This window comes from Primulina tabacum, chromosome 3 (assembly GCF_025594145.1).
Source record: "Primulina tabacum isolate GXHZ01 chromosome 3, ASM2559414v2, whole genome shotgun sequence".
NCBI classification, from domain to species: Eukaryota; Viridiplantae; Streptophyta; class Magnoliopsida; order Lamiales; family Gesneriaceae; genus Primulina; species Primulina tabacum.
The window spans coordinates 11,300,359-11,325,804 of record NC_134552.1 but is presented as its reverse complement, the minus strand read 5'-3'; the positions used below and the strand labels follow the sequence as shown (position 1 = coordinate 11,325,804).

At 37.2% G+C, this 25,446-nt stretch overlaps 4 protein-coding genes across 11 annotated transcripts; 2 read left to right on the top strand and 2 right to left on the bottom strand.

Annotated features, from left to right (window-relative positions):
• The first annotated feature begins 206 nt into the window (after positions 1-206).
• Positions 207-6,388, top strand: LOC142540272 (putative galacturonosyltransferase 7). Of its 8 annotated transcripts, none has more exons than XM_075646290.1 (11): positions 207-591; positions 786-817; positions 983-1,039; positions 1,115-1,126; positions 1,260-1,319; positions 1,509-1,548; positions 1,637-1,683; positions 1,761-2,059; positions 3,636-3,990; positions 4,099-4,644; positions 5,647-6,388. In XM_075646290.1, the coding sequence occupies exons 1-11, from the start codon at positions 471-473 to the stop codon at positions 5,923-5,925; spliced, it is 1,848 nt and encodes a 615-aa protein (XP_075502405.1). In that variant the 5' UTR covers positions 207-470; the 3' UTR covers positions 5,926-6,388. The 8 variants fall into 8 exon arrangements, with proteins under 8 accessions (XP_075502405.1, XP_075502403.1, XP_075502406.1 ...); XM_075646288.1 differs by having other exon boundaries at positions 208-606; positions 5,647-6,387; XM_075646291.1 differs by lacking the exon at positions 1,115-1,126 and having other exon boundaries at positions 208-591.
• Positions 6,389-6,693: 305 nt separating this feature from the next.
• On the top strand, positions 6,694-15,909 carry LOC142540271 (splicing factor Cactin). Its single transcript, XM_075646287.1, has 13 exons — positions 6,694-7,043; positions 7,866-7,957; positions 8,232-8,331; positions 8,605-8,676; positions 8,826-8,888; positions 9,004-9,144; positions 9,278-9,373; positions 13,755-14,039; positions 14,115-14,250; positions 14,479-14,618; positions 15,079-15,246; positions 15,353-15,619; positions 15,736-15,909. Exons 1-13 carry the CDS (start codon positions 6,834-6,836, stop codon positions 15,853-15,855), a joined length of 1,890 nt encoding a protein of 629 aa, XP_075502402.1. The 5' UTR covers positions 6,694-6,833; the 3' UTR covers positions 15,856-15,909.
• Positions 15,910-17,057: 1,148 nt separating this feature from the next.
• LOC142540270 (receptor-like protein kinase FERONIA) lies at positions 17,058-20,431 on the bottom strand. The gene has a single exon (XM_075646286.1). The coding sequence runs from the start codon at positions 19,970-19,972 to the stop codon at positions 17,312-17,314; it is 2,661 nt and encodes an 886-aa protein (XP_075502401.1). The 5' UTR covers positions 19,973-20,431; the 3' UTR covers positions 17,058-17,311.
• Positions 20,432-23,211: 2,780 nt separating this feature from the next.
• LOC142538409 (unknown protein 1-like) lies at positions 23,212-23,688 on the bottom strand. The gene has a single exon (XM_075643732.1). It carries the CDS (start codon positions 23,686-23,688, stop codon positions 23,212-23,214), a length of 477 nt encoding a protein of 158 aa, XP_075499847.1.
• Positions 23,689-25,446: the final 1,758 nt, after the last annotated feature.

Sequence of the window (25,446 nt, the reverse complement as noted above, 5' to 3'; positions counted from 1 at the left end):
AATTAATGAAAAATAATCAGATATATAATATTTTAATCTTGTAATGAATATAATTTACTAAAAATTTGTTGGGAAGCATAATTAGATGGGATTAAATTATCAATTTACGATAACTTTAATACGAAGAAATGATTTAAAATAGCAATTGTAAATACAATCGCGTTACTAAAATTTTAACTAAAAAAAGCGGCGATTGGAGAAATGATCATATGATGGATAGTGAACTGAGTGGAACGATGTAATAAAGATGAGAATAATTTTGGAAGGGGCAAAAGTGAAGTAGACGTTTTTGCATTCCAAAAACTAAAAAGGGATCGCATCCCCAAACAGGAGTGGGATTGGCGGAAGTTTTTTAATTGCTGCCATTTTTGCTTCGACGGCGAAGTGATTTTTTGACGTTGAATGAGAATTTATTGCTGAGATTGTGCATTCGAAGGGGAAAAAAAGGTGGAGGACGAGGATTTTGAGAGATGAAGGGCGTGGTTGGAGGTTCGGCGAAGAGAAGATGGAGAAATCTGGTGATTCCGGTGGTTGGCCTCGTCGTCCTATCAATGCTCGTCCCACTCGTCTTTTTGCTGGGCCTCCACAGCGGTTCGCACTCCACTGGTGTGCTGTTTCTCTGTTTTATTTCGATTATCCCGACTACTGTATTGATTAGATCTGTTTTGAATATGATCGATTCTGTTCGTGTGTGTGTGTGTGTGTGTGTGTGTGTCCGCGCATCAGTGGATGTGCGTTTACTGTTATTCTCGAGTTCATCAACTGATTTCTCACGACCATTTCAGGAGACGCCACTCATCAGCGGAATTCACAACCTGTAAGAATTTTTCGGTATTTCTGTATATCAATGATAGTTTTAGAGATTTCTTTTGCGTTTGTGGTTGCCACCATTAATTGAATCCGAATAAATGGAGATTGATGATTTACTTTTCTTGTTATGTTTTTTTTTTTTAAATCTTCGGATGCTTCCTGATGCAATTAGAATCCATTGAGACCTATTGATCAAGACAATGATGCTGGTAAAAGAGAAAAATCAGAGGTATATAATAATGTTGTCAACCTTCATAACTTGGTGTGTGCATGTTTGTTGAAGAATTTGATTTTCTTCATGCAGTGGATCTACAGAGTGGGCTAAATTCTATCCTACTACATTTTCATTCATATGTCCTGATGTATGATCAGGGGTGGAGCTACATGCTCTTGTACCCAGGACACGTCTTAAGTTAGTCCCTCTTATGTGTTTTGGTTTCTACTTGTAGGTTCATCAATCTAAACATGTAAATGACCTTTTAGAAAGATTGTCCCCTTCTTTTCCCAAGGTCTGTTGCATATGCTTTGATGGTTAAGACTGAGAGTTACTTGATTGTTACATTCTGCTTATTTTATTTTCTATCTGGGAACTGCATTGACCCCATCCAATTCAGTTATATTTGTTCTGTATTCAATCTTGACTTAAAAGTTTCTGCATTCAAATACCTCAATTTCTTACCCTCTTTTTTTTTTCCCAGGAATTCGGGAATAACTCCAAGAGAGGTGGGAATGAAACAGGTGATAAATAAGTTCACAAGAATCTCTCTCTGTCTCGTGCATAATTTAGGTTTCATTTTTCATCTTTATTTCTGGAAAATCAACGCAGGGTTTTCCATGCCAGCTGATTTGCCGAAACAAGCACAGCCAGTAATTGTATGATATGTCATTAAAACTTCCTAATTTTAGTTTTTGAATTCAAAATTCGTGTTGATGTTTGTAATGTGTTGTAGGATACTGGACCTGTTGCCAAAAACTATACTGGAGAACATAGAAGAAGTGCTGATGAAAGTGATCTGATCTGTGAATTTAGGTTTGGGAGTTATTGTTTATGGGGTCGAGAACATAAGGAAAAAATGGAAGATGCTGTGGTGAAGCGGATGAAGGACCTACTTTTTGTTGCTCGTGCTTACTATCCAAGTATTGCAAAACTTCCATCATTCGAAAAATTGTCTCATGAAATGAAGCAAAATATTCAGGAGTTTGAACGTGTTCTTAGCGAAACAACAACAGATAAAGATCTTCCCCCTGGGTATGTTCAATTTACGGATTGATCAAACTACATTAAGTGCATGTTTAGGACCATTCTCAGGTATTTGCTTTGTTGTGGCTTTTTCATTAATCACTACTATCTTCAATCTTCACGTATCATTTGTTCATAATTCTAGCTTTAGATTTATTGATTGCTCAATCTGTTTTTGATAGCACATTCTTCACCTATTTTATTATTTTTCCGTGCCTTTGGTGATGTGAAAATCAAGGACCGAATGTGAAATTCTGAAGGGTTTTAGACTAATTTGATCCACCATTAGAAATTCTCACATTAATATCTGTTTGGATCTGAAAAGACTTGAGGGGAGTTCTCGCTTCCATAAACTTCATTTATTTCACCCATCTTATTTCATCCCAAATAAACTTCATTTATTTCACCCATCTTATTTCATCCCAAATAAACTTCATTTATTTCACCCATCTTATAGCGGACTGCCGCGGTTGAGGGTAGTGCAATGCGGCAGGCTCGAGGATGGTAGTGGCTTCATGTGTTTTTCGCTAAATCACAGTGAAATTTTAAAGCAATTTCAAAGAAAAGTTAAATAAAGTAAAAAATTAAAAGAAAATAGAGATGGAGTTTATGCATTATATCTTTATGGCTCGAGAAATTTTCATTTTATATATTTTGTGTAGTTCAATATGTATTATTCCTAGTTTTTTTGTTGATGCGACAAGGAAATGAATATTCCATCATGGTGGAGCAAGCTCAACAGCCTTATACCGATGTCCTTCCTCTATAGTTTTGGTGTAGTTACAGTAATTTGTTAGTTCAACCGGCCTTTGAACTCCTGGTGATGTTACCAGGGCCATGGTTTTGAATGGGAAGATAGAGCTCAAAAAAGCTCGATTTAGGCTAGATTGTATCGAGTCGTGCTCGACCTTGAATGCTCATTCAGTCCAAGCTGGAGCTCAACTTTATGACTTTTGAGCTTTGGATCGGGTTTGAACATGTTCGAATGAATATCAACTTAAACTCAATTACTCAAACTGTAAATATTAGCTAGCATTAGGCTTGATTTAATTCTTTTCCACTGCTAGACTGGACTCTATCATTTCAAATATAATTTTTCCTAATATGTTCGTAATATATATTTTATCACATATCTCCTTTGAGAAACGAGAAGTTAATTTAGGTCCTGGCTTTCCCAGTCATTTGATGTTGAATCTCTTTAACTTATTGGTTATAAATTTTTCTCTGAATACGAGTTTATTAACTGAGAATGCCTCGCTTGACTAATTACCAACCTTTTCTTTTATCTGGTAAATGCTTGTGGTTGAGGATGCAGTTTCAGTTGTCCATTTTAACATTTCTTTAAGTGTTCGAAAGTGTATCATGCCAATGGAGACAAAATATGATAAATTTACATTTTCTTTGTCTAGCGAATCATTGTGGGCTACATCCTGTACTTGTTATGCTTTACCTGGAAGTTCATACTGTTTCTTAGATCTATGGGATTGTGCTCATCAATTTATCTGGAATCATTTCGTGTTTTTAACCTTTCATAGTTGCATGAAGAACCTGGAAGACTAAAACACAAGTTTGCCTATTTTATCAGGAATGAGAAGAAGATTCCTGAAATGGAGGCCGTGATTGCAAAGGCAAAATCATGTCCTGTTGATTGTAACAACGTTGATAAAAAATTTAGACAGCTAGTCGATATGACAGAGGATGAATCTAATTTTCACATGAAGCAGAGTGCCTTCCTCTACCAACTTGCAGCTCAAACCATGCCGAAGAGTCTCCATTGTCTGTCAATGCGATTAACTGTTGAGTTTTTTAGATCTTCATTTGATACTGAGACTGTGCTGATGGAGAAATTTCTAAATCCGGATTTATACCACTACATTGTGTTCTCCACGAATATACTAGCATCATCTGTTGTGATCAACTCAACCGTGATGCATGCAAAAGTATGGCCTGTATATTTCTTCATTTACTTCATCATCTCCGTTTTAACTCCAAACTTTTGTTCTTCATTTAAACTGTTTTTGTTATTCATGAGGTTTTTGTCTTTGCAGGAAAGTGAGAAACAGGTTTTTCATCTGCTGACTGACAGGGAAAATTACTTTGCCATGAAGTTTTGGTATTTCAGAAACAAGTATAAAGAAGCCTCAGTTCAGGTGCTGAACATTGAAGACATTAAGTTGTTTGACCATCATAAAGTGGCACCGATGCATCTTTCATTGCCTGAGGAATATCGTGTTTCATTTCATAGGGTTGATGAACTGTCTTTCTCACTATCTAGAACAGAATACATATCCATGTTTTCACATTCTCACTATCTCCTTCCTAAAATATTTCGTTCTCTGGAGAAAGTTGTGGTTTTGGAAGATGACGTAGTCGTTCAGAGTGACTTGTCAGCCCTCTGGGACATTGACATGGGGGAAAAAGTGAATGGTGCCGTGCAATTATGTGCAGTGAAGTTGTCTCAGATGAAAAATTATTTCTCCAGAAACACTATTTATGAAAACTCTTGTGCTTGGACATCTGGGTTAAATGTAATTGATTTATCTAGGTGGAGGGCACATAATATTTCAGAAACGTTTCAGAGGTTGGTGCAAGAGGTGCGTGGCAATTTTTTTTTTTTTTGTTTGAAGTGTTTGTTAGATATTATTCTTTTCTAAACTTTTAAAATGTTTGATTTTATGAAACTCAATTTGTGTATGTGTATGGATGCTGCTGTAGAAAGGTGAAACATGGGACATCCTAATCTCTTATAAGGCCCATTTGTCATAGGATCCTGTCAATGAATAATGTGTATCAAGCATGTTAGTCTTATTTCAGTATTGCGATGAGGACAAATGGACGAGAGTCAATTTTTAGTTTAAAATTTTATAATCCTCTCTGACATCGAACAATTATGTTATCCCACTAGTAATGTTCATAGGAAATTTTAGGGTGTTCTTCAATTAAAAATGAAGATTTCTTCATTTCCAATCTCATAGAAGGGGACTGTAGAAATTGCTGACTGAAGGAAGCAGTTGAATTGCTTAAATCAAGAATGTGTAAAGTGCCGTGATAATTCAACTTCTTTATTTAACTTCATGACCACTTGCCAATTTGTTTTCGTCCACATTCCATAGGATGCGACTTTGGCCGCTTCTCTTCACATCACACCACTTGTTTCCTATTCTTTGGATTCTGCTCCCCCTGCCCTAGCAGTTTCGTACTTGTTATACATTGCCAACTCAATGCGTACGCTAAAAATTGCTGTCCGACTCTAATGATTGTATGGTAAAGGCAACACGCTGAATGGACGATGTTGACTGAAGCCAATTGGGTCATACTAACACTCATCCATTTCATATTAGGATAAATAACAATGAAATAAAATTCGGCCCATTGATGGGAATATTTACCTGGTGTAGACCTTATGAGGTTTTTGGGATGGCGCATATTCTTCCAAAATGTCATTTTTGATCCACTCATATATTACACAATTTGTCATGGCATGGATTGATCGCTTTAAAAAAAGTGATCACCTACTTGGCAAAACATGGACACAGTTTTACGAGCCCACGTCCAGTGTCCAACTGATTCTCTCTTTTTGATGTTGACGAGTGCAGATGAGCAGAGAAGAGGGAACATCCGAAACTACTGCATTAAGCGCTAGCTTGCTCACCTTCCAAGGTTTAGTTTATTCTCTTGATGGTAGTTGGATGCTAGCTGGTCTAGGACGTAACTATGGCATCGATTTGGAGGCTGTCAATTCTGCAGCAATGTTGCATTTTGATGGAAACATGAAACCGTGGCTTGAACTTGGCATTCCCGAGTACAGAAGCTTTTGGAAAATGTTCCTAAACCAACAAGATTCGTTCTTAAATGACTGTAATGTGATTCAATAGAAGTCATTGTGTCATTTCCTTTAGAAAGTTGAGATGATGTGAATAATCCACAAAGCAAGGTGAACGGATTTCCCTTTCGTTGGCACCGAGAAGAATGATCCTCGGATCTGAAAAGGAATCAGTGGGACGATCTATTCACATGCACCTCTGACATGTAGATAATCAGAGACCAAATTATAGCAGTCGCCTCAGTTGCTGTGATCGAAGAACACTCAAGATATGTGGTCTCGAGGAATCAGCTTCGCTCTTTCTTTCTTTATTGAAATATATTGAAAAAATATTCCAGGCACGGGACCTGATACTAGGGAATTTATTGGATGACATTTTGAATCAATCAATTGACGTCTACAAGGGTAAAGTATGGTGTATTGTATCTGTATTTACGTTGGTTTTTGTTTCTTGATAAATGATGTCAAAAATTTCTTTAATTGATTGGATCGGGAGCCCCAACTTACCCAATCCAGATGTAGATAGTACTGATCGCTATGTAAATCCTACAAATTTTTGTTAGAGTTGGATCTGATCGCTACATAGTAATGCTTCCAAATTCAATTTAATTTTTAACAATAACACATTTTTAAAAATTGAACTTGAAAGCTACATAGTAATGCTTCCAAATTCAATTTATAGAAGAATAGTATGAAAGTATAGATAGTACACAAGGTGTATAAGTATATTTAAAACCCAATTCAATAAAATAATAATTTTTAGTAATTTTAAGTGATTCGATAAATAAAAATATTATATCCGCAGCGAACTTCAGATAATAAATTTATTTTCCCTCGGAAGATCGGGGGTAGCTCCCAGTCTCACAGCGTTCCACGTAGAATTCGCTGGCCTGGCGATTTGAGAAAAAAATACAAGCTGTGTTGTATTTAGGGTTTTAGTGCTGCGGAAGAGGCAAAGGGATGCCGTTGTCAAGGAGACGTCGGCGGGAGCGTTCCGTCTCAGCATCTGAAGATGAATCCGAATCAGTTTCTCATCGCAAGAGCCGGATGCAACGCCACCTACATGGAGACTCGGATGACTCGGAAGACGATGTCTCGAAGAGAAAGGGGAAGAGGAAGATTTCAGAGGAGGAAATTGCTGAATACCTAGCGAAAAAGGCGCAGAAAAAGGTATTTTCGATGTTATGAATATTATCGTTAAAGCATTTTGACCTAACAAATCCCCTTTATTTAGTCCTTCACGTTGATTTGCTTGAATTCGCATTTCTTCGCTGATGATAGCTGCTGAAACATTCGTCAATTTTTGAGCTTTAACTTAACTATTCATCAGAGTGGTTGCTGCTTGTTTTACGAGATTGAAAGTTAAACGGCAACACAACACCGCCAAATTAGAATCTTACTGATTATTCAATCTCGATCCAAATCCTGAAAGAAACATTTTTTTTATCTAAGCTAGATTATGGATATTTGTTGCAGTTTTTTGGGTTCATCGAGGTTCGTTATCGGTGTCCTTTGATCTGATATCTTTTATGGATATCAAGCATACTGCAAAACGGTCTAAAGAGAATTAGTGCATTTTATTCCCTTTGGATACGATCTTTATGCATTTTATACAATTTTTTTAAGTACTGTTATGAAAATTTTCAAGCTGTTATACCGCCAAAAGTTAATCGATTACTTCCAAACTCATCAATGTGACTTCCTACAAGGTTAAGCTCGTTGATACAAGAAAAACTGATGGAGTTTTTGGTGTAAATTATGGTTGTCCATATAGCATCATGACTGTAATTTTAAAATGTATGAACCAATGGAGACGGAGACATTGTTAAAGTTCATGCTTCAAATGGCATACTTCGGATATCAGTGTGTCTCAAGATGTTCTCCTTGTCTGATTGCATTCTTACTCTATATTACTTTTCTTTTTGTTTTCCTTAACTTCTTTATGTAATAACTCCTACTTGACATCCTCATATCTTGTCATCTCATGAATAGGCTGTGAAAGTTTCTAAAAAATTGAAGTCCCAGACCATCTATGGATATTCCAATGATTCAAATCCTTTTGGTGATTCTAATCTTAACGAAAAGTGAGTTTATTTCTCCCATTCTATATCTCTATGTTTCCTGCACATGTGCATCTCTATTATAATTGAGGTCTCAACTGTTTGCTGATGAATAAAAAAATCGAACGCTTCAATTATTCTGTTGAAAATGTTCAAAATCAGCATTTAAGAAAGAGAACCTACTTTTCCAATCACTTTGTTTTTTTAAAGTTAGAGGTCTAAATTGATGTAGTAAGCATTATAAATATGAATCTTTTTACACTTTCAGCATTTGTTGTAAATTTGGGACGTTTTTTAGATTTGTATGGCGAAAGAAGATTGAGCGTGACGTAAATCAAGGAATGTCATTGGATGAGTTCTCCATGAAAGCGGAGAAGAAAAGGCAGAGAGAAAGAATGGTAATTTCATCAATGCCAGTTTTGTTGTATGTCTTGTTGTCCCCTCTCAAGCTTTTGCACGGTAAACTTTATAAGCAATTGCTGATTTGAGAGGTATTAAAAATATAAAAAAGGTTGTATCATTCATCTTTACTGCTAGCTTCCCCTGTTTTTGATTTTGTAGTATTTACCTCCGACAATTGTGCTGGTTTTACTCTTGATAAAATGGTATTACATAAGCAGGTTCATTCTCCTGGAGGACAATGTTTATTTATTATCTCTCTTTGAATATAGGCCGAAATTGAAAAGGTGAAAAAAAGGAGGGAGGAAAGGGCTGTTGAGAAAGCACAACATGAGGAAGAGATGGTAAGTTTCTTTCATTAATTTTTTTATGTGGCCTTTTCTATTATTTGGTTTATGTAGTTTTATTTGCAGTTTTGCTTCAAATTCTCGTAATGGGGCACATGCATGTTATACACCTACATATTTTGAATGGAATAACCTTTCCTCTGCAGGCACTGTTGGCAAGAGAGCGAGCTCGAGCTGAGTTTCAAGACTGGGAGAAGAAAGAAGAAGAGGTACACTGTACAATTCTATTATTATAATTAAAATGATTTTTTCATTGCCTTTGTTATGAAATCTAGGGTACATTATATTACTTCTTTTTTACCTGCCAAAATGTTTGATTTACAGTTTCATTTTGAGCAAAGCAAATTTCGGTCAGAAATTCGTATACGTGAAGGTCGTAATAAACCAATTGATATACTCACTAAGCATCTTGATCCTTCAGATGATTTTGAGATAGAGCTAAATGAACCATACATGGTTTTCAAGGTAGGATTTTATTTATTTACTTCTATATTCTTTGTACCTTCAGGTTCAGGCTTACATTTTTAAGAGCCTATGGGTTCCTGATAATATTTTGTAAACCATAAATTGATATTTTCTTGAGATGTGTAATCTCCAGGGTTTGACTGTAAAAGAAATGGAAGAGCTTCATGAAGACATTAAGATGCACCTTGATTTAGACCGAGCGACTCCTACCCATATTCAATATTGGGAGGTATTATTCCTTTCGGTTTTTGTCGCTTTTTTTTTTTTTGATAAGAAACTTACTTATATTAATTTGAAATAGTTTTTCAGTTACATGAAGTGGATTAGTGGTCCACTAATAGGAAATTATAAAACTCAAAATTAGTAATACACATAAGTCCAATCCCTTAAAAGATCTAGTGTTGATAAACTCTGAAAATCTTTATTAATTCCAATCCGGCTGACTATCTTGAATTTGATCTTCTTCCAACACTCTTCTGCACTGTCTTCCACATCTTCAAAGATTCTTCTATTTTTTTCTAGCCAGATGCCCTAGCATATGCCATGGATCACCACCCTCCAAAAAACTCTTCCTCTTTTACCAACCCATTGTCCGAGATCCGTATTGAACAAATCAGCGGTTGTCTTCGGTACGACCCAAACAAATTTCAGCTCATTCAACGCCCTTGACCACAATTCAATTGCAAGCTTACAGTGAATCAGCAAATGATCCTGCGTTTCCATCTCCTTACGACACAACCCACCAATTGGGAGAAAGAGCACAGTTAGGCCATCGCTTTTGCATCAACTCTGATGTAGGTAACTTACCAAGAATTGCCGTCCAAGAAAAAATTTTAATCTTTGAAGGAATCGGTGTCTTCCAAATGATTTTGTTAAATTCGAAGTTTTGGACACCATTATTCGCGGAGAAGAATGAATGGAAAAACGACTTGACTGTGAACTTCCCCGACGGATCCCCCTCCCACACTCTAAAATCATCTACCCCTTCGACAAGCCTAACCATTTCTAAGATACCTAACAACGAAGACAAGTGAACAACCTCCTCCTCTCGGAGAAGCCGACGAAAATGCAAATCCCAGGAGTAATCATTTGACACATTGTCGAAAGCAAAGAAATAAGATATTGGCAAGTTACGAGCCGAGCTAATACGAAACAAAGAAGGGAACAAATCCCGGAAAGCTACGTCCCCCCACCAAATATCCTCCCAAAACCTGATTTTAGTCCCCCCTCTAACCACTAATCTCAATAGTCGGTGATAAGTCGGGTAAGTGCTTGAGATAAATTTCCACGGACCGCTAAACGTCACATTCATCGCCAACCCCGCATCCCAACCATTTTCTTGTAACCCATATTTGCTCCTTATTATTCTTTTCCACAGCGGTTCGTTTTCAACGCCAAACCTCCACCACCATTTTCCCAAAAGTGCTTTGTTCCTCAAACAAATGTTTTCGATCCCCAATCCTCCTTTCTCTTTCGGTCTACAAACTTGTTCCCACCTTACCATATGACAGTGTGATTCTCCCTCGTTTCCATCCCACAAAAAATTTCTCATTATCTTTTCCATCTTCGCCGCTACTCCTTTCGGTAACCTGAAAAGTGACATATATATAGGCAATGCATTCAATACCGCAGCGATCAATGTTACTCTTCCCCCTTTGGACAAAAAAGCTTTTTTCCACATAGCCAATTTTCTGGTAATCTTGATCAAGATTGGTTCCCAAAAAGACACTTTCAATGGATTCCCCCCTAAAGGGACTCCCAAGTATGTGATTGGCCATTTCTCCCTTCGACAACCAAACGTCCGGGCTAGTTCCTCCTCTTCAACTTCATCCTGACATAAGCCCAATAATGCACTCTTATCCCAATTGATCGTAAGTCCTGACATATCACAAAACAACTCCAAGATTTGCACCAAAAATTTTAGGTGTACCTCCTTTTGTACGAAAAACAATGTGTCGTCCGCAAATTGTATATGTGATACTTCCACCTTCTCTCGGCCCACTTCGAAAACTTTGATTAAGTTCGCCTCTTTTGCTTTATCAACCAAACTTCCCAAGACATCGACCACCATGTTGAACAAAAAAGGTGACAACGGATCTCCCTGTCGAAGCCCTCTACTTGCTTTAAACTTCCCCCTCGGTCTCCCATTGATCATGATGGAAAACGAAACATTAAATACGCATCCTCTTATCCATCTTCTCCATCTCTCTCCAAATCCCTTTTTGTCTAGCACGAAGTCCAAGAAATCCCACTCCACATTGTCATATGCTTTTTCAAAGTCAATTTTCAAGACCCAACCTTTCTTTTTCTTCTTCTTCCCTTCCTCCACCAACTCATTAGCAATCAAACAACAATCCAAAATCTGTTTTCCTTCAGTAAATGCATTCTGAGCTTCGGATAATGTATGTGACAAGACTTTTTTCATCCTTGTAGCCAAAACTTTAGCGATTATCTTGTATAAGCTCGTTGTGAGGCTAATGGGCCTGAAATCTTTGACCCTTAGTGAGTCATGTTTCTTTGGTATCAAACATATATACGTTTCATTTGTTATCCCGTTTATGGTCCCCCCTTCGTAAAAATCCTCAAAAACCTTCATTAACTCTCCCTTGACCACTTCCCAGCAATCCTGATAAAATGCAAATGTATAACCATCAGGGCCCGGTGCTTTGCATCTGTCACACTCGAAAATAGCCTTCTTAACTTCCTCCTCGAGAAATGGATTTTCAATTTCAGCCCTCATATCGACATCGATAGGTCTCCATTCTACACCTTCAATCCCAAATCTTCTTGCATTTCTCTTGCTGTACAGTAGCTGGAAGTATTCTATAATGGATTTGATAATTTGATCCTCATCCTCTACAACCACCCTGTCCTCCTTTTCCAGTCTATTAATTATTCCTTTGCTTCTTCGGTGATTAAGAAGAGAATGGAAGAATTTGGTGTTGTGATCTCCATCTTTTAACCAATTTATCTTTGCTTTTTGATATAACATTTGATTTCGTCGACACATCAATTCTTCCAACTCACAGTTTATCAATTTTCTTTCATTCCGCCCTTTTTCATTCCCCCTCCCTTCACCCTCTATCTCATCCAAAGCAATGATTCTGTTTTTCAATTCAGCCTCCCTCATCTCAGTCTTCCCAAACACCTCGCCATTCCATAGTTTGATATGTTCCTTAACGGACTTGAGCTTTTTCATAAATTTATATCCCTCCCAACCTTGAAATTGTGTGCTATTCCACCATGTCGAAAAATTTTCTTTAAAAGTCTTGTGTTTCAGCCACATGTTTTCGAATCTAAATGGACTCGGCCCCCATTTCATTTTTTTGTGTATCCAAGACAATTGGAAAATGATCCGATGTTACTCGAGGCAATACATACTGCCGATGGAATGGAAATAACTCCATCCACCCTCCCAAGAACAAGAATCTGTCTAGTCTGCTGCAAATCGGTGTAGCCCTCAAATTTGACCATGTAAATTTCGCATTCAATAATGGGGGATCAATCAATTCTAATTCCTGCACCAACGTATCAAAGCAATCCATACTTGTTGTCTGAGTGTAACTGTTTATTTTCTCGGTTAAAGATCGCACAACATTAAAGTCCCCTCCCAAACACCATCTATTCCCACATAAAACTCGCAAACCCGACAATTCATCCCAAAAAAAATTCCTTAATATTGCTTTACATGGGCCATAAACTGCAGTAAACCACCAGCTTCCTATGTCTTTCTCTGTTTACTTGTACATTGTTGCAATTTTCTCTGCAACTCCTACCCATCAGAAACATTTCATGTGTACAAATTTTCGCTATTTTATTGAATATCCGGAGCCCAAAAGAAAGCTTCCTGGCAGTACAAAACTCCCTCTGTCTGATCCTATAACCAGAAACGCTGTAGTCCAAGGAAAGTATTTGGGCTGACATGCAAGTTGGTCCTCGCCATATTCTTTCTTTGATACTCAGGGAAAGATTTTATAACTGTATATGTTCCTCTGGATTTTTTATATGTCGGTTATAACTGCCTTTACAGTGAACTACAAATGTGTAAAACACCCCGAACATGACTCATTCCATTAACTTTCAGGATGACTGGAGTCTGTGATAGCAAAGGGAAAATAGTCGAATACCCTACATTAGACCTTTTCAATAATGGGAAACAAACTTACTTGCCAACCTAAAAATTATCTTAGTTGTGTATTATTAGATGTGGGGCAATTTATTCAAGAGGATATCTACAGTTTTTTTGAACAGATCAAGATCCATCACAATTTTCACAGATCACTTAAAGTTATCATGGATTCTCTTAAAATTGGTCACAAACCATGCCATGTACTTTGTGGATATGAATAAGGGGTACATGAGTCTTGGATACGGTTATAGGAGCATCTTGAAATTAAATGGTAAAAAACATGTGGATATACTATAATTAAGGTAGGGACTATTTTGCAATTTTCAAGGATAGTTCAGGGGTCATTTTGCAATTTTCAAAATGTTTTTTTTTTTGTGTGTGAATTGTTTAATAAAGCGAGTAAATGAAATTTAGAGCTATTAAAAATGGCACTCTGAGCTTTTTATAAATGCCTTGTGCTCCCAATTTGTTGCAAGAACAGGCACTTCTGATTGTTTGTGAATGGGAACTAGCTGAAGCTAATAAAAGGGATGCCCTAGAGCGTGCCCGAGTGCGAGGAGAGCAACTACCACCAGAGATTACAGTTGAAGAAAGGGGTTTGCATGTGAGCATTGACGCAGATGTTAAGAATCTTTTGCATGGAAAAACCTATGGTGAACTGGATGCCCTTCAATCCCAGATTGAGTCTCAAATGCGATCTGGGGCTGCCAAGTTGGTAGAATATTGGGAAGCCATTATTAAACGTCTCCATATTTACAAAGCAAAGGTAATACTCGCATTCTCATCTGGGTTTCTGATTTGCAGAACTGAGAAACCTTACAGTCTATGTGTGCAACTGCAGGCTTGTCTGAAAGAAATTCATGTCAAGATGCTGCACAAGCATTTGGAGCGACTTGAAGCACCAGTGGAGGTTAAAAATGAAGAAACAGATGGAAGTCCACCGCAGGATGAGCAGTATTTCCATCAAGATGTAAATGGTATGCAACATTGCACTCTTTGCAGCTGCATTACTAGATCTCTATATTCTCTTTAGAGGAGGCTTTGGTATAGTCTCCCTCCTCCTCCTCCTCCTCCCTCCTTCCTCCTTCCTCCTCCTTTAGGTGTTCTGTTCTTGCACTTATTTATGTATATACTGTCTGCCAAACCCCCGCCACAATATGGCGGCGTTTCTTAAAAAAAAAACCGACTGTTCCTACAATTTATAGATTCTGAAATTCCTTCTCCAAAACCCTTGACGGATGATGAGATCCAAGAGGAAGAAGCAGAAGGAGCATATTCACCACAGTTGATGCATGGTGATGAAACTGAAGATGCGATTGACCCTGAAGAGGACAGGTTGATTCTGGTATGTCATTACAGGGCCTAATGATAGTCGCTGCTATGTTTTTATTTGTTTGATATGTAATTAGAGGTAACTGAGAAAATAATACCTTGTCTTTGGTTGCACTGTTTTTTTGCAAACAGAACATTTTTTCTTCTAAAAGATGGGAGTGGTCAAACTTAAATGGGTCCAGTCCGTTGTTAAAAAAATTGTGTCCAGTCTTTATAAACACTCTCTCTCACATGTGCATTTTTTCCATTGCTGAGAATCTCAAGTGGTTACCTTTTTTCCCACGTGGTTGGTGGATTTTCCTGCTTGGTTTCTTTGGTAATTTTCTTAATAAAAAAATATGTTTTCTTTTCTTACTAATCCAATATCTTAGTCATTAGTGGGACATGGTTAACATCTTTCATGCGAGAAACATGTGAGGTAGGTCTACTTCAAGATGGATGAGCTAATCATCCATGGGTACATTTATGTACAGGAGAAGAAACGTATTGCTGTAAAGGAAGAGAGGCGTATCCATGAACTTGCTCTAAGGCCAGCTCCTCCTGTAGATAACTTTGAGAACAATGCCTTGAGAGCCATGGGAGCCACCGAGGAAGGTGATGCTGTATTTGGCTCAAATAATGAAATCAACCTTGATTCCCAGGTATTGGTCTTTCTTGTGTATTTCCTTCCCTAGGTTAAGTGGAAATATAGAAAAACTCCTCATTTATCATTGCCATACTTATAGTTCGATATGAATGGGATCACAGGTGTACTGGTGGCATGATAAATACCGTCCAAGAAAGCCAAAATATTTTAATCGCGTTCACACTGGCTACGAGTGGAACAAATACAACCAAACTCATTATGATCATGACAACCCACCCCCCAAGGTAGTGCAGGGATACAAGTTCAATATTTTTTACCCAGATCTTGTTGACAAAATAAAAGCTCCAACATACACCATCGAGAAAGATGGAGATAGTAACGAGACTTGTATCATTAGGTTTCATGCTGGGCCCCCTTATGAAGATATTGTACGTCATTTCTCTATCTCTCGCCCCCCTACCTCTTTTTCTGATGTGGATAGTTTTAAGTCTGGTTTGATAAAATGGCTGGCTAAAAAATCCTCTCGACTTCTCATTTTGTACAGGCATTCCGTATTGTGAATAAAGAATGGGAGTACTCACACAAGAAGGGCTTCAAATGTACATTTGAGCGGGGAATCTTACATGTCTACTTCAATTTCAAACGCTACCGGTATCGTCGGTGATGAAACTTCTTACTTGATATTCTTATGTTGTGCTCTTATAAATGTAAAAAAAGTTGGTCTCGAAGGGGTTTGAAGAAGATTGCCATCCTTTTTAGTGTTCAAGCTTAACGACTGCGAAATTAAGTAAATTCTTTTTTGGAGTTCTATGCCCTATAAAATGTTGCTAGAGGGGTTTACTTACCTGGTCGGGGTTCTTTAGTAAAATATTGAAGATGATAGTAGGAATTGGTTAATAACTTAATGGCGGACTTATTGAATAATGCCTTCACTTTTCGACTTCGACTCTGCCGGTTGCCGAAAAATAGATTGTATGTGTTCTATCGGTATAGTGTTGAAGTAACGACATTTGAGAGCGTAGATTGTAAATCAAGTAGATTATTCTCTTTTTATAATTCCACTTTACTTTTCTTTTCTTTTCTATCCTATTTTTTTAAGATTGAAAAGATTATTATGATGATTATTATTATATTATAGGACATAACCCACATTTAAAAAGGAATATTCATGCGATATATAGGAATGGTCTTTGATCGTGGTTAATCTCACGTCTCATCGATAAAAATTTGTTAAAACGTACGATTATGGACGATTTACAAAGCTTGTCAGCAATTAATGTGTCATTACTATTAGTAAAATTGATCAATTGAGAAGCAAGAAAATGCAAAACATATAACAGAACATAAAAGTTGCGGAAATCTTGGGAAAACTGCTAGAATAAAAACCACAAGCAACTTCACGTGATAATATACTTGACTTAAAAAAAATTTTGATGATAATAACGTAGTTAAGGCTATGTTATTGATCAAGCTTAAAATAATTTGTGAGAGCTCGTCCTCAGAAAAATTTATTGCATGCTTCTGTAAAATTTAACATACACCCTATACCATGTCTATTGCCATTTTTCATCACCCTAGTCAAAAATAACTCTATCTTCGTAAAGATGAATATGTTTACAAGGGTTGATGCAAAATTTTAAACAAAAGAAATACTTATTTTTTCATGCAATGATGAAATCTAAGGTAAATTGAGTTTGTGACATTTGGTCAATTGCCGCAGCATTTGTGAGCGACCAAGGCCATGGTATTTCATTTCATTTCATTTCACAGCACCAAGAAGTGTCCGGTTCAAACCGTAGCAGGACCATATTATCAAGATCATTTTTTTTGTGTTTATATCAGAAGAAACAGAGAGTAGGCAGATACTCCAGGCAAAACAGATTTAAAAATAAATCAAATCACTGATTTTCAGGCATCTTTGACACTAGCCAGGAATACTTAGAACTTATATTATAGAATGTTGACGGTTTGAACAAAAATATAAGATACATAAAAGTACTATTTTCTGTGGTTCATAGACTCATAGGATACTATAGCAATGCACCCATTAACCATTACCAGCTAGATACAGAAAGGATTCATATATATATAATGTGTGAGCCTATATGAATCCATGTTAATTACCGCCCTTCTGGATTCATTATCTGGGAAAAGACGGCACTTGGAGTCGACCCATCTGAGTCCTGGCTGGCAAGGCTACGGCCCTCAATGCTTGTTGACGATCCTTGTCCAACGCTGCAGCTATTTGAATAATCAAAACCCATAGGAGATAAATCTGAATCTTTCGTAAATTCAAAAGATTTGACGTCTTCAATGCCAAAACCACCGCCACTTTCCTCTGCACTCTCCTGAAGTTGCAGAGCAAACTCAAGGTTCCACAGCACATCACCCATCGGAGGCCTATCACTTCCAACGTCAGACACACACTTCACTGCTGTCTCAGCTACTTTCTTAAAGCATTCTGGTGCGATTTTCCCCTTGAGATAAGGATCAATGATTTTGTCAAGCATTTCCTTCTTATGGCAATGTAGCGCCCACTCAGCCAAGCTAACTTGTTCTTTTGGAAGTGTTGGGTTTAACGCCGGTCTAGCGCATAAGATCTCAAAAAGTACAACTCCATATGAGTACACATCAGATTTGTCAGTCAGTTGTTGCCGTCTGAAATATTCGGGATCCAGATAACCAAAACTACCCTTCACCACTGTGCTGACGTGGGTATGATCCAGTGATGGACCCGTTTTTGACAGGCCAAAATCCGAAACCTTTGCAACCCAATTCTCGTCCAAGAGGATGTTTGTCGTCTTGACATCGCGGTGGATAATGGTGTGCTTCGCACCAGTGTGCAGATAATGCAAACCACGTGCAGCACCAATACAAATCTCGAGCCTCTGCTTCCACGGCAACGGGGGATTCTGAGTTTTGTAAAGATGCTCCCGCAGAGTTCCATAAGCCATGTAATCATATACAAGTACCATTTCACAATTCTCTTCGCAATAACCTATCAGAGATACCAGGTGGCGATGGCGAAGTTTTGAGAGCATTTCAATCTCAGTTTGGAATTCATGCATTCCCTGCTCAGAAAGTGGGTTCCCTCGCTTAATTGCAACTTTTGCTCCGCTGTCAATCTCACCACGATAAACTTTGCCAAAGCCTCCTACACCAAGCAGAAGAGCCTCATCAAAGTCATTAGTGGCATCTTTGATCTCGGCAAATGAAAAATGGCGACAAAGGTTTGAAGGCCGTGAGGAGGAATAGCTTCCTGTGGTAGTTGTCTTGGCAGAACCAGAAGAAGGTGAATTTCCATACAAAGACAAAGGAAGCCAGCCATCACCAGTGCTGGGATCCTTTTTGCGCATCTGACTGTAGGAAACAACGCATACGATCAAACCAGCAACAAGGAGTGTAGCGAGTCCACCTCCAACTGCTCCTCCAATAATGGCTTTGTGATTTTTTGATTGATTAGATCCCGATGATTGGCCAGTGTCAACTAGAGGCTGCGGAAGGGGAGCTGGATTAGGACCAGCAAGATTCCCATTGGTACCATTTATTTTGAAAATTTCTAGTCCATTCAAGATAGCATCATATCGTTGGGACTTTGAGAGAGTGTAAGGGTGTAGATCAAGCCAGAGATACTGTTGAGGCGGACCAGTGGGAACAAATACCACATAGTCCCTGTGAACAGGGACACCATTGCTTCCTGCCCAACCAATCACATCTGCCTCCTTTTCTGCAGTCCGATTATTCATGAAGATACTGAAAACTCTCTGATTTACTTTGTTAACATGGTCTGATACCTCGCAGAAGTGGAGTCTAACGAGATACGAGAAGCCAGAGTCAATGTTGAATGTCCATGTCAGATTGTAATTCTGATTAACCGATGCATTCGGACCCATCGACCTCAAAGTGGTGTATACATCAAGCGGGGCAATATAGCTAGGTGATCCTGAAGGATAACTTACCGTTACATTTGGATCAGGAACCTCTGTAACTCCACGAGCCGCACTGAATATGTAATTTGAATCATCATGCCATGACCTCTGGAGACCAGTATCATGAGAAGGAGAAATGTCGTTTCCGCCCACATTCAGCCGATAAACATTCTCAAGTGCTGTGCTGTTGTCAATATTGAACCCAGTGGATTGCCCGACAACAGTTTCTGTCCCATCTGTAATATATATATCAGGATGTGAAACAATCTCAATGCCATTTACGAATGCATATGAGTTGGAAGCATTTTGGGATGGTGTGAATGTTATATTCAACCATTCAAAGGGGACATTAAGAGAGAATTCCTTGATCATATAATCATAATTCAGAGCCTCTGTTGTTTGAGAAGCATTGAAGTTCTTCAAAAGAGTATAGGGTCCGGAAGTCACGGAGAAAACTCCATGGGAAGCATCTAATCCATTATAGGAAGCTGGATAGAAATACAAACGAAGGAACATACGCCCAGATGCCACTGGGAAACTGTAGGTGAAATCGGAGTGGAAAATTCGAGCCGACATGTAGGGTACTTGGGGTACAGAGGGTTTTTGGATGGCAGCAGAGGCAGTTAAAGAGTTGGTGCTTGACAAGACAAACTTTGAGCCAATATCTGATGTCCATTTTCGACCATCTGAATCGGCAGAATCAGGGGGACCTCCACAGCTCAAGAAAATCTTCTCCGTCGGCTCATAATCAACGGCAGAAATTACAAACGCCAGCAGCAGGAGACTAAAAGCCGATACAGGCCAACGATAACTGTGGATTCTCATAGATATATGATTAGTAGAAAATATCATCCGGAAATGCGAAATTAAAGAACACCGTTGTTCCCGAAATGGAAATGAAAGATACAAGGAAAACCACAAATAATTGATATCCCAGAATCCTGAAGACAACGATGATAACCTGAAGTTCCGAACTTCAAACAGGTTCAAATTCAACAGCACAACTCTATCTTTAACAATATTAACAAAGAAAAACAAAACCCACGAGCAAAAGAGTGAAATTCCGGCTAAATACTAAGATCTGGAGCTGGTTGAAATCGACCACCAACTCAATGATGCTGACTAATAAAAATAAAAATAAAAAAGATGAAATCTTGACAAGAATTGAGCAGCAGATGCGCATAGAAAACCAGAAACCAAAACGGTTCAAACACGAGAGAAGGAAAATTGAAATTCACCTCAAATATTTATAATCGAAAAGCCCTTCAAGCACTGATATTAATATATAATAATTATTTATTCACAAAATCCCTCTTAATTTGTTTTTTAAAAAAAATCATTTAAACTGGACTGGAATACGACGATGGACAGCCGTAACAAGGAAGTCGGTGATGGAGCCACTAGTATGGGTTGTCGGGTGGGACCGAATCCAATTAGGTCAGCGTTGTTTATCCGTGTCAAAGAAATTTAGAGGTGTGCTGCACCGATTTTTGTTTGGTAAATTTTGGATTTTGAAATTAGTTTTTTATACAACAATTTTCAGTATATATTTTTTTGGAAAACTTTTTCTATCAGTTATCATTTTTTCTATATATTCTTATTAATATTTGCATCATGACAAAAACTTGTGTGAGACGGTCTCATGGGTCGTATTTTGTAAGACATATATCTTATTTGGGTCATCATGACAATTACTTTTTATTTTGAATATCGATAGTATTAATCCGTCACACAGATAAAGATTCGTGATACCGTCTCACAAGAGACCTAATCTTGCATCATTGCACGTAGTTTAGGTGGAAAATTTAGTTTGATGTCAACGGACCAAATATATATATATATATATATATATATATATATATATATATATATATATAATTTCATTTAGACGAAAGAAGTGTTCACCCAAATACTTGATTTTTTTTCCCAAAATTATATACTAATTATACAAAAAGTGACAGAGAAGACAGCTTTCATACTCTTTCGTAAGTATCAAATATCAATCAATAATAATTCTGATAAAGCCGAGTCGCTACAACCGACCCGAATTGTGATATTTATTTAGGTACATCAACCCTCTCTATGGCTTTAACGAAATATTATCCAAAAAAAATGAATTTCACATCATGTGAACCAGCGGGAAATAATAAACATAAGCAGAAAACCACTCTGTTTTTCTTTATTTCTATTTATTGTATTTGGTCATTAAAATATATTTCTTATTTAATATTACTTCCCACAAAAGCTACCTCAAAGAAAAAAGATGGTCTTAATCCATACATATAACTCCAAAAAAATTCATACAACGTCAATTTATCTTCTTCTTTTTTATTATCATTATTTATAATATTATATTCTTTCTATCATTTTACTGATCCTCACCATCAAAACTCTTTTTATGTACGTGTAGTTTTTACATGCTTTTTATGGATACTTCATTTTAATAATTATTATTCTTGTAAATTTTACCATTTTAGATTTAAATGTATCACACACTAGTTTTTATTCTTGTGAGAGGGCAAGGATTCAGGACTCGTTAGGTGAAAAAGAAGCCATTCAGGACCAGGTCAAAGTAAGAAGATAGTCCCTTGAGTTTTTCATGTTTAGAATCTTCTTAATTTCAATTTATCAGTAGCCTTATACTTATTTTTTGGTGTATATACAGCCGATTGGAGTCGATCTCGATGGAGTTCGAAAGGAAAAGCAAGTGACTAGTTTTTATTTAGTGTTAAAAACTTAAAAGCAACGTACAAAGGCACGATAAATGATCAGTTCATGTGACGAGCGGAAACCGAGCCTGAGACCCGTGGCCCAAAATCTTCCACAATTTCAGTTTCGTTCCTTCAACCTTTACATATCAGATCATGTAAAACTATGACTTCTAGTACACATATGAAGAAATGTAGCATATATACAAGCATTTTATCAAAGTTCTAACCTTGAACATCGCATCGTCCACCGCCTTCAATTTTGCCTTTCAAGGCCAGCATATAGACAGGCACCATCATTATTTCACGAAATGGATTCCCTCTAATCGATCATACATGCTCCAGTTGCATAATTATTCAATCTAATACCAGAATTCCTGGTGAGCTCGCCTTCTTGTAATGGTTCTCCAGCAAACATGTTCTCGTGTTATTCAATTGTGAAATCGCGCCTATGGTTTCCAGATATCAGGATGTTGTGAGAAGAGAGAAAGCTCCCGCTGATATAAAAATTAGGTTGGAGGGGAAGTACCAGAGGTGCATTGGCTTTAAATGCCTTTCTCGATGCATGTCTGATCAAATTTTGCACTTGGTGCTACTGGTTTCATTCCAGGCACCAATCCAATCAGATAAATCACATCATTCAGCATTTTTATCCTGCCTCCTACTAAGTTCCCATTTACAACATTTATATTTATCAAATATATTAATTAATTTGGAGTTTCTCCCCATATATCGATTTGTAGGCATTCCATTCATCATACATCTGTGTAGAATCAGTCAAAGTATAGACCTCCTCAAAGTATACACATGAATGAGCACGCTGCACTTAGTTAAGAACATATCGGATTTACATTGTTTCGTATAAATATTTGTAATAAACGCATTTGCCTCAAATATTGTAGCACATTTTGTTTCAAAAGCACGAAGATGTAAATCCAAAACCTGACTTTGCATTCTCTTTTCAATGGCAATGACTTAGTTAACATCAAGCCATGTGTCTTTTTGCCTACTTGTTAATCTCTACAGAAATCAGAAAATTGCACCAGCCATGTTTTTCAAGATGTGAACATAGGGGAAAGGGGAAAACGACACATCCTAAGTGCCTGGAGGAAATTGGAAACATAATATCAAATGAAGATCATCACATACAACTCTTCTCCTACCCCAAGAATTTAACAGTTATCTCACATTTAGTTGTCATTACGGCAAATACGAACGGAGTAAACAATACAAAATAGAACAGTCCAACAAAAAATGCTCAAATGATAATATGATGTTAATGAGATAAGTATTATCGAGATACAATAACACGAATCTGAGTCAGTATGAGCTAAATTTCTATCACATTCCGCGAAGTTTCTGAATTCCCGCAAAGAACAGTAGTTAATATTCAAGCTTTCTGCATAATTTCTTGCCAATGTTTCTATACTTACTGATGGACCTCTTCGGAGCTCCAGGACATGTTTCAGCGATTCCAGTAAGGCGTGCTGCAAATTTAGGGGTGCAAAATCCATCAGAATCCGAAACCTGGCACAGGGATTCGGAAGCAATTTCCTTGGTCCGCTCAGAAGTAATAACATCCAGTAGGTCGCTATACACAATATCGAACATATGTTCTTCCTCAGATATGGTATCATTGTAGGCTTCCTGATTCCAACTTACCAAATTTGTGGTGCTAGAGAAGTTGAGCCACCTCACGATATTGTTTCGCGATTCTTCCACGCATTTTTTACTGCGAGGAGCTAGCATAAACTTGTCATGTACAGGAGCAAATGGATCAAAGATGCTGTCTTTAGGGGTTTTTGAGCCGTTGTCATTAAAATCGAAGCAAGGCACGCTGGGAGGGCAAGAAACCAACATGGCTTCGCATGGCATATCAAGTGGTCGTTCTGCACTCCCTCGTTCGAAATCGGAAGTTACAGGCCGCCCAATAGAAGTAGGTCTCTGATCAAATGTCAAATCTAACGATTGAGGGAACCTTCTCACATCCTTTTCTCCCACTATGGGAGAGTCTACCTTCATAATAACGCAAATTGGAATGAAATTCGAAGAGATAGTACCTTCCATTTCCAATCCGTTCGCACATAGTTCAGAACCCATGTCTCCGAGAGGAATGCTAGTATCAACGGTCTCAAAAAGGAACAATATTTGTCTGAATATCCCCGCAATCCAATGAAAAACAACAAACTTCTACGTCAACAATAAAAAAAACAGAATGGTGAGGAATTGGGGAAAAAATTAGTTGAATTTACATGAAATTCAAGCTCAAAATCTCTGACGTATAACAGAGCGTCAAAATAATAAAATCGAGAGTTCAGTTGAAGCACAACAAGATGAAGAAAGCAAAGAAACGGAAGCAAATCGCAGTGTTTCGAAGATGAATCCGCCTAATGGGGTACAAATCAATACAAGCCGGCACGCAAAAGGTTTGGGGATCGATGAGCAGATGCCCTAAATCAGTACCAGCATAACGAATACTTAATTTGGGAAAACTGTACAATTTCTTCTCAAATAATAATAATGTTTCTTCTCAAATAATAATAATAATAAATATGATTATAATTTTTATAATTGTCGAATTGATTTAAAACTCACCTAATTGGCTAATTCACAAACATGATTTTTTGCTTTATAAACTTAATTAAGCTCTTTGTAGTTTTTTATTGTTAAATTATTTTAAAGATGTCCGAGTTGGTGAAATATGTGAATGTTTTTTCTATTGTTAGAAGTTATATTATCTCTTTTAATATTTTTTGGATGAGTCTATCATACATTGTTTGTACAAGTGTGATGGGCTTATCCATTGCACCAAAAGATAGAGATAGCGAGTTTTCATGTCATAACACACATATATATACATACATACATATATGTGTGTATATATATATAATGGAGTAGCAGGTGGAGCAAGAAGTATAAAATATTAGTCACTGTGCAAATGTTGTGGTTATATAGTTAGTTTTGTTGGTAATATTTTTGGATTTTAATAAATATTTATAAAAAACTACAAAAAAATAAAAGTGAATATATTTGAGAATATTTTATTATAGCCTGTAATTGTCGATTTTTTTAAAAAATAAAATAATGATATAGCCACATTAAATATATTTGTATAGATAATGTATGGATTTTAAAACTATGAAAAGTGGATGAAAAACAGTAGTTATATAATAAATTTAATCTTATGATATTTTATTAAACGAAAAAAGTTTAATTTTATAAAATAATAATTTAAATTTATAAAATTCAATTTTTATCACAAAGTTGAATCACTAATGACCTGACAAAATGGGCTTTACTCTCGAGATTATTCATCTGACAATGAAAAAAGGAGAGAGCAATCGCTATCACAGTGGGCTTTGACGGACCCAAGAGTGTGGGAAACTATCAACTAACATGGGTATGGGACCATACTGATCGTCCCATCCTTATGTTGCCAAATGAAGTAACATTAGTCAATTAATGAATCCAAGTTGACTTTTGGGCAAAAACTTGTGTGAGACTGTTCCATGATTCGTATTTTGTGAGTTGAACCTTTTATTTGGGTCATTCATAAAAAAATATTATTTTTTATGCTAAAGAGTATTACTTTTTATTGTGAATATCGATAAGATTGAC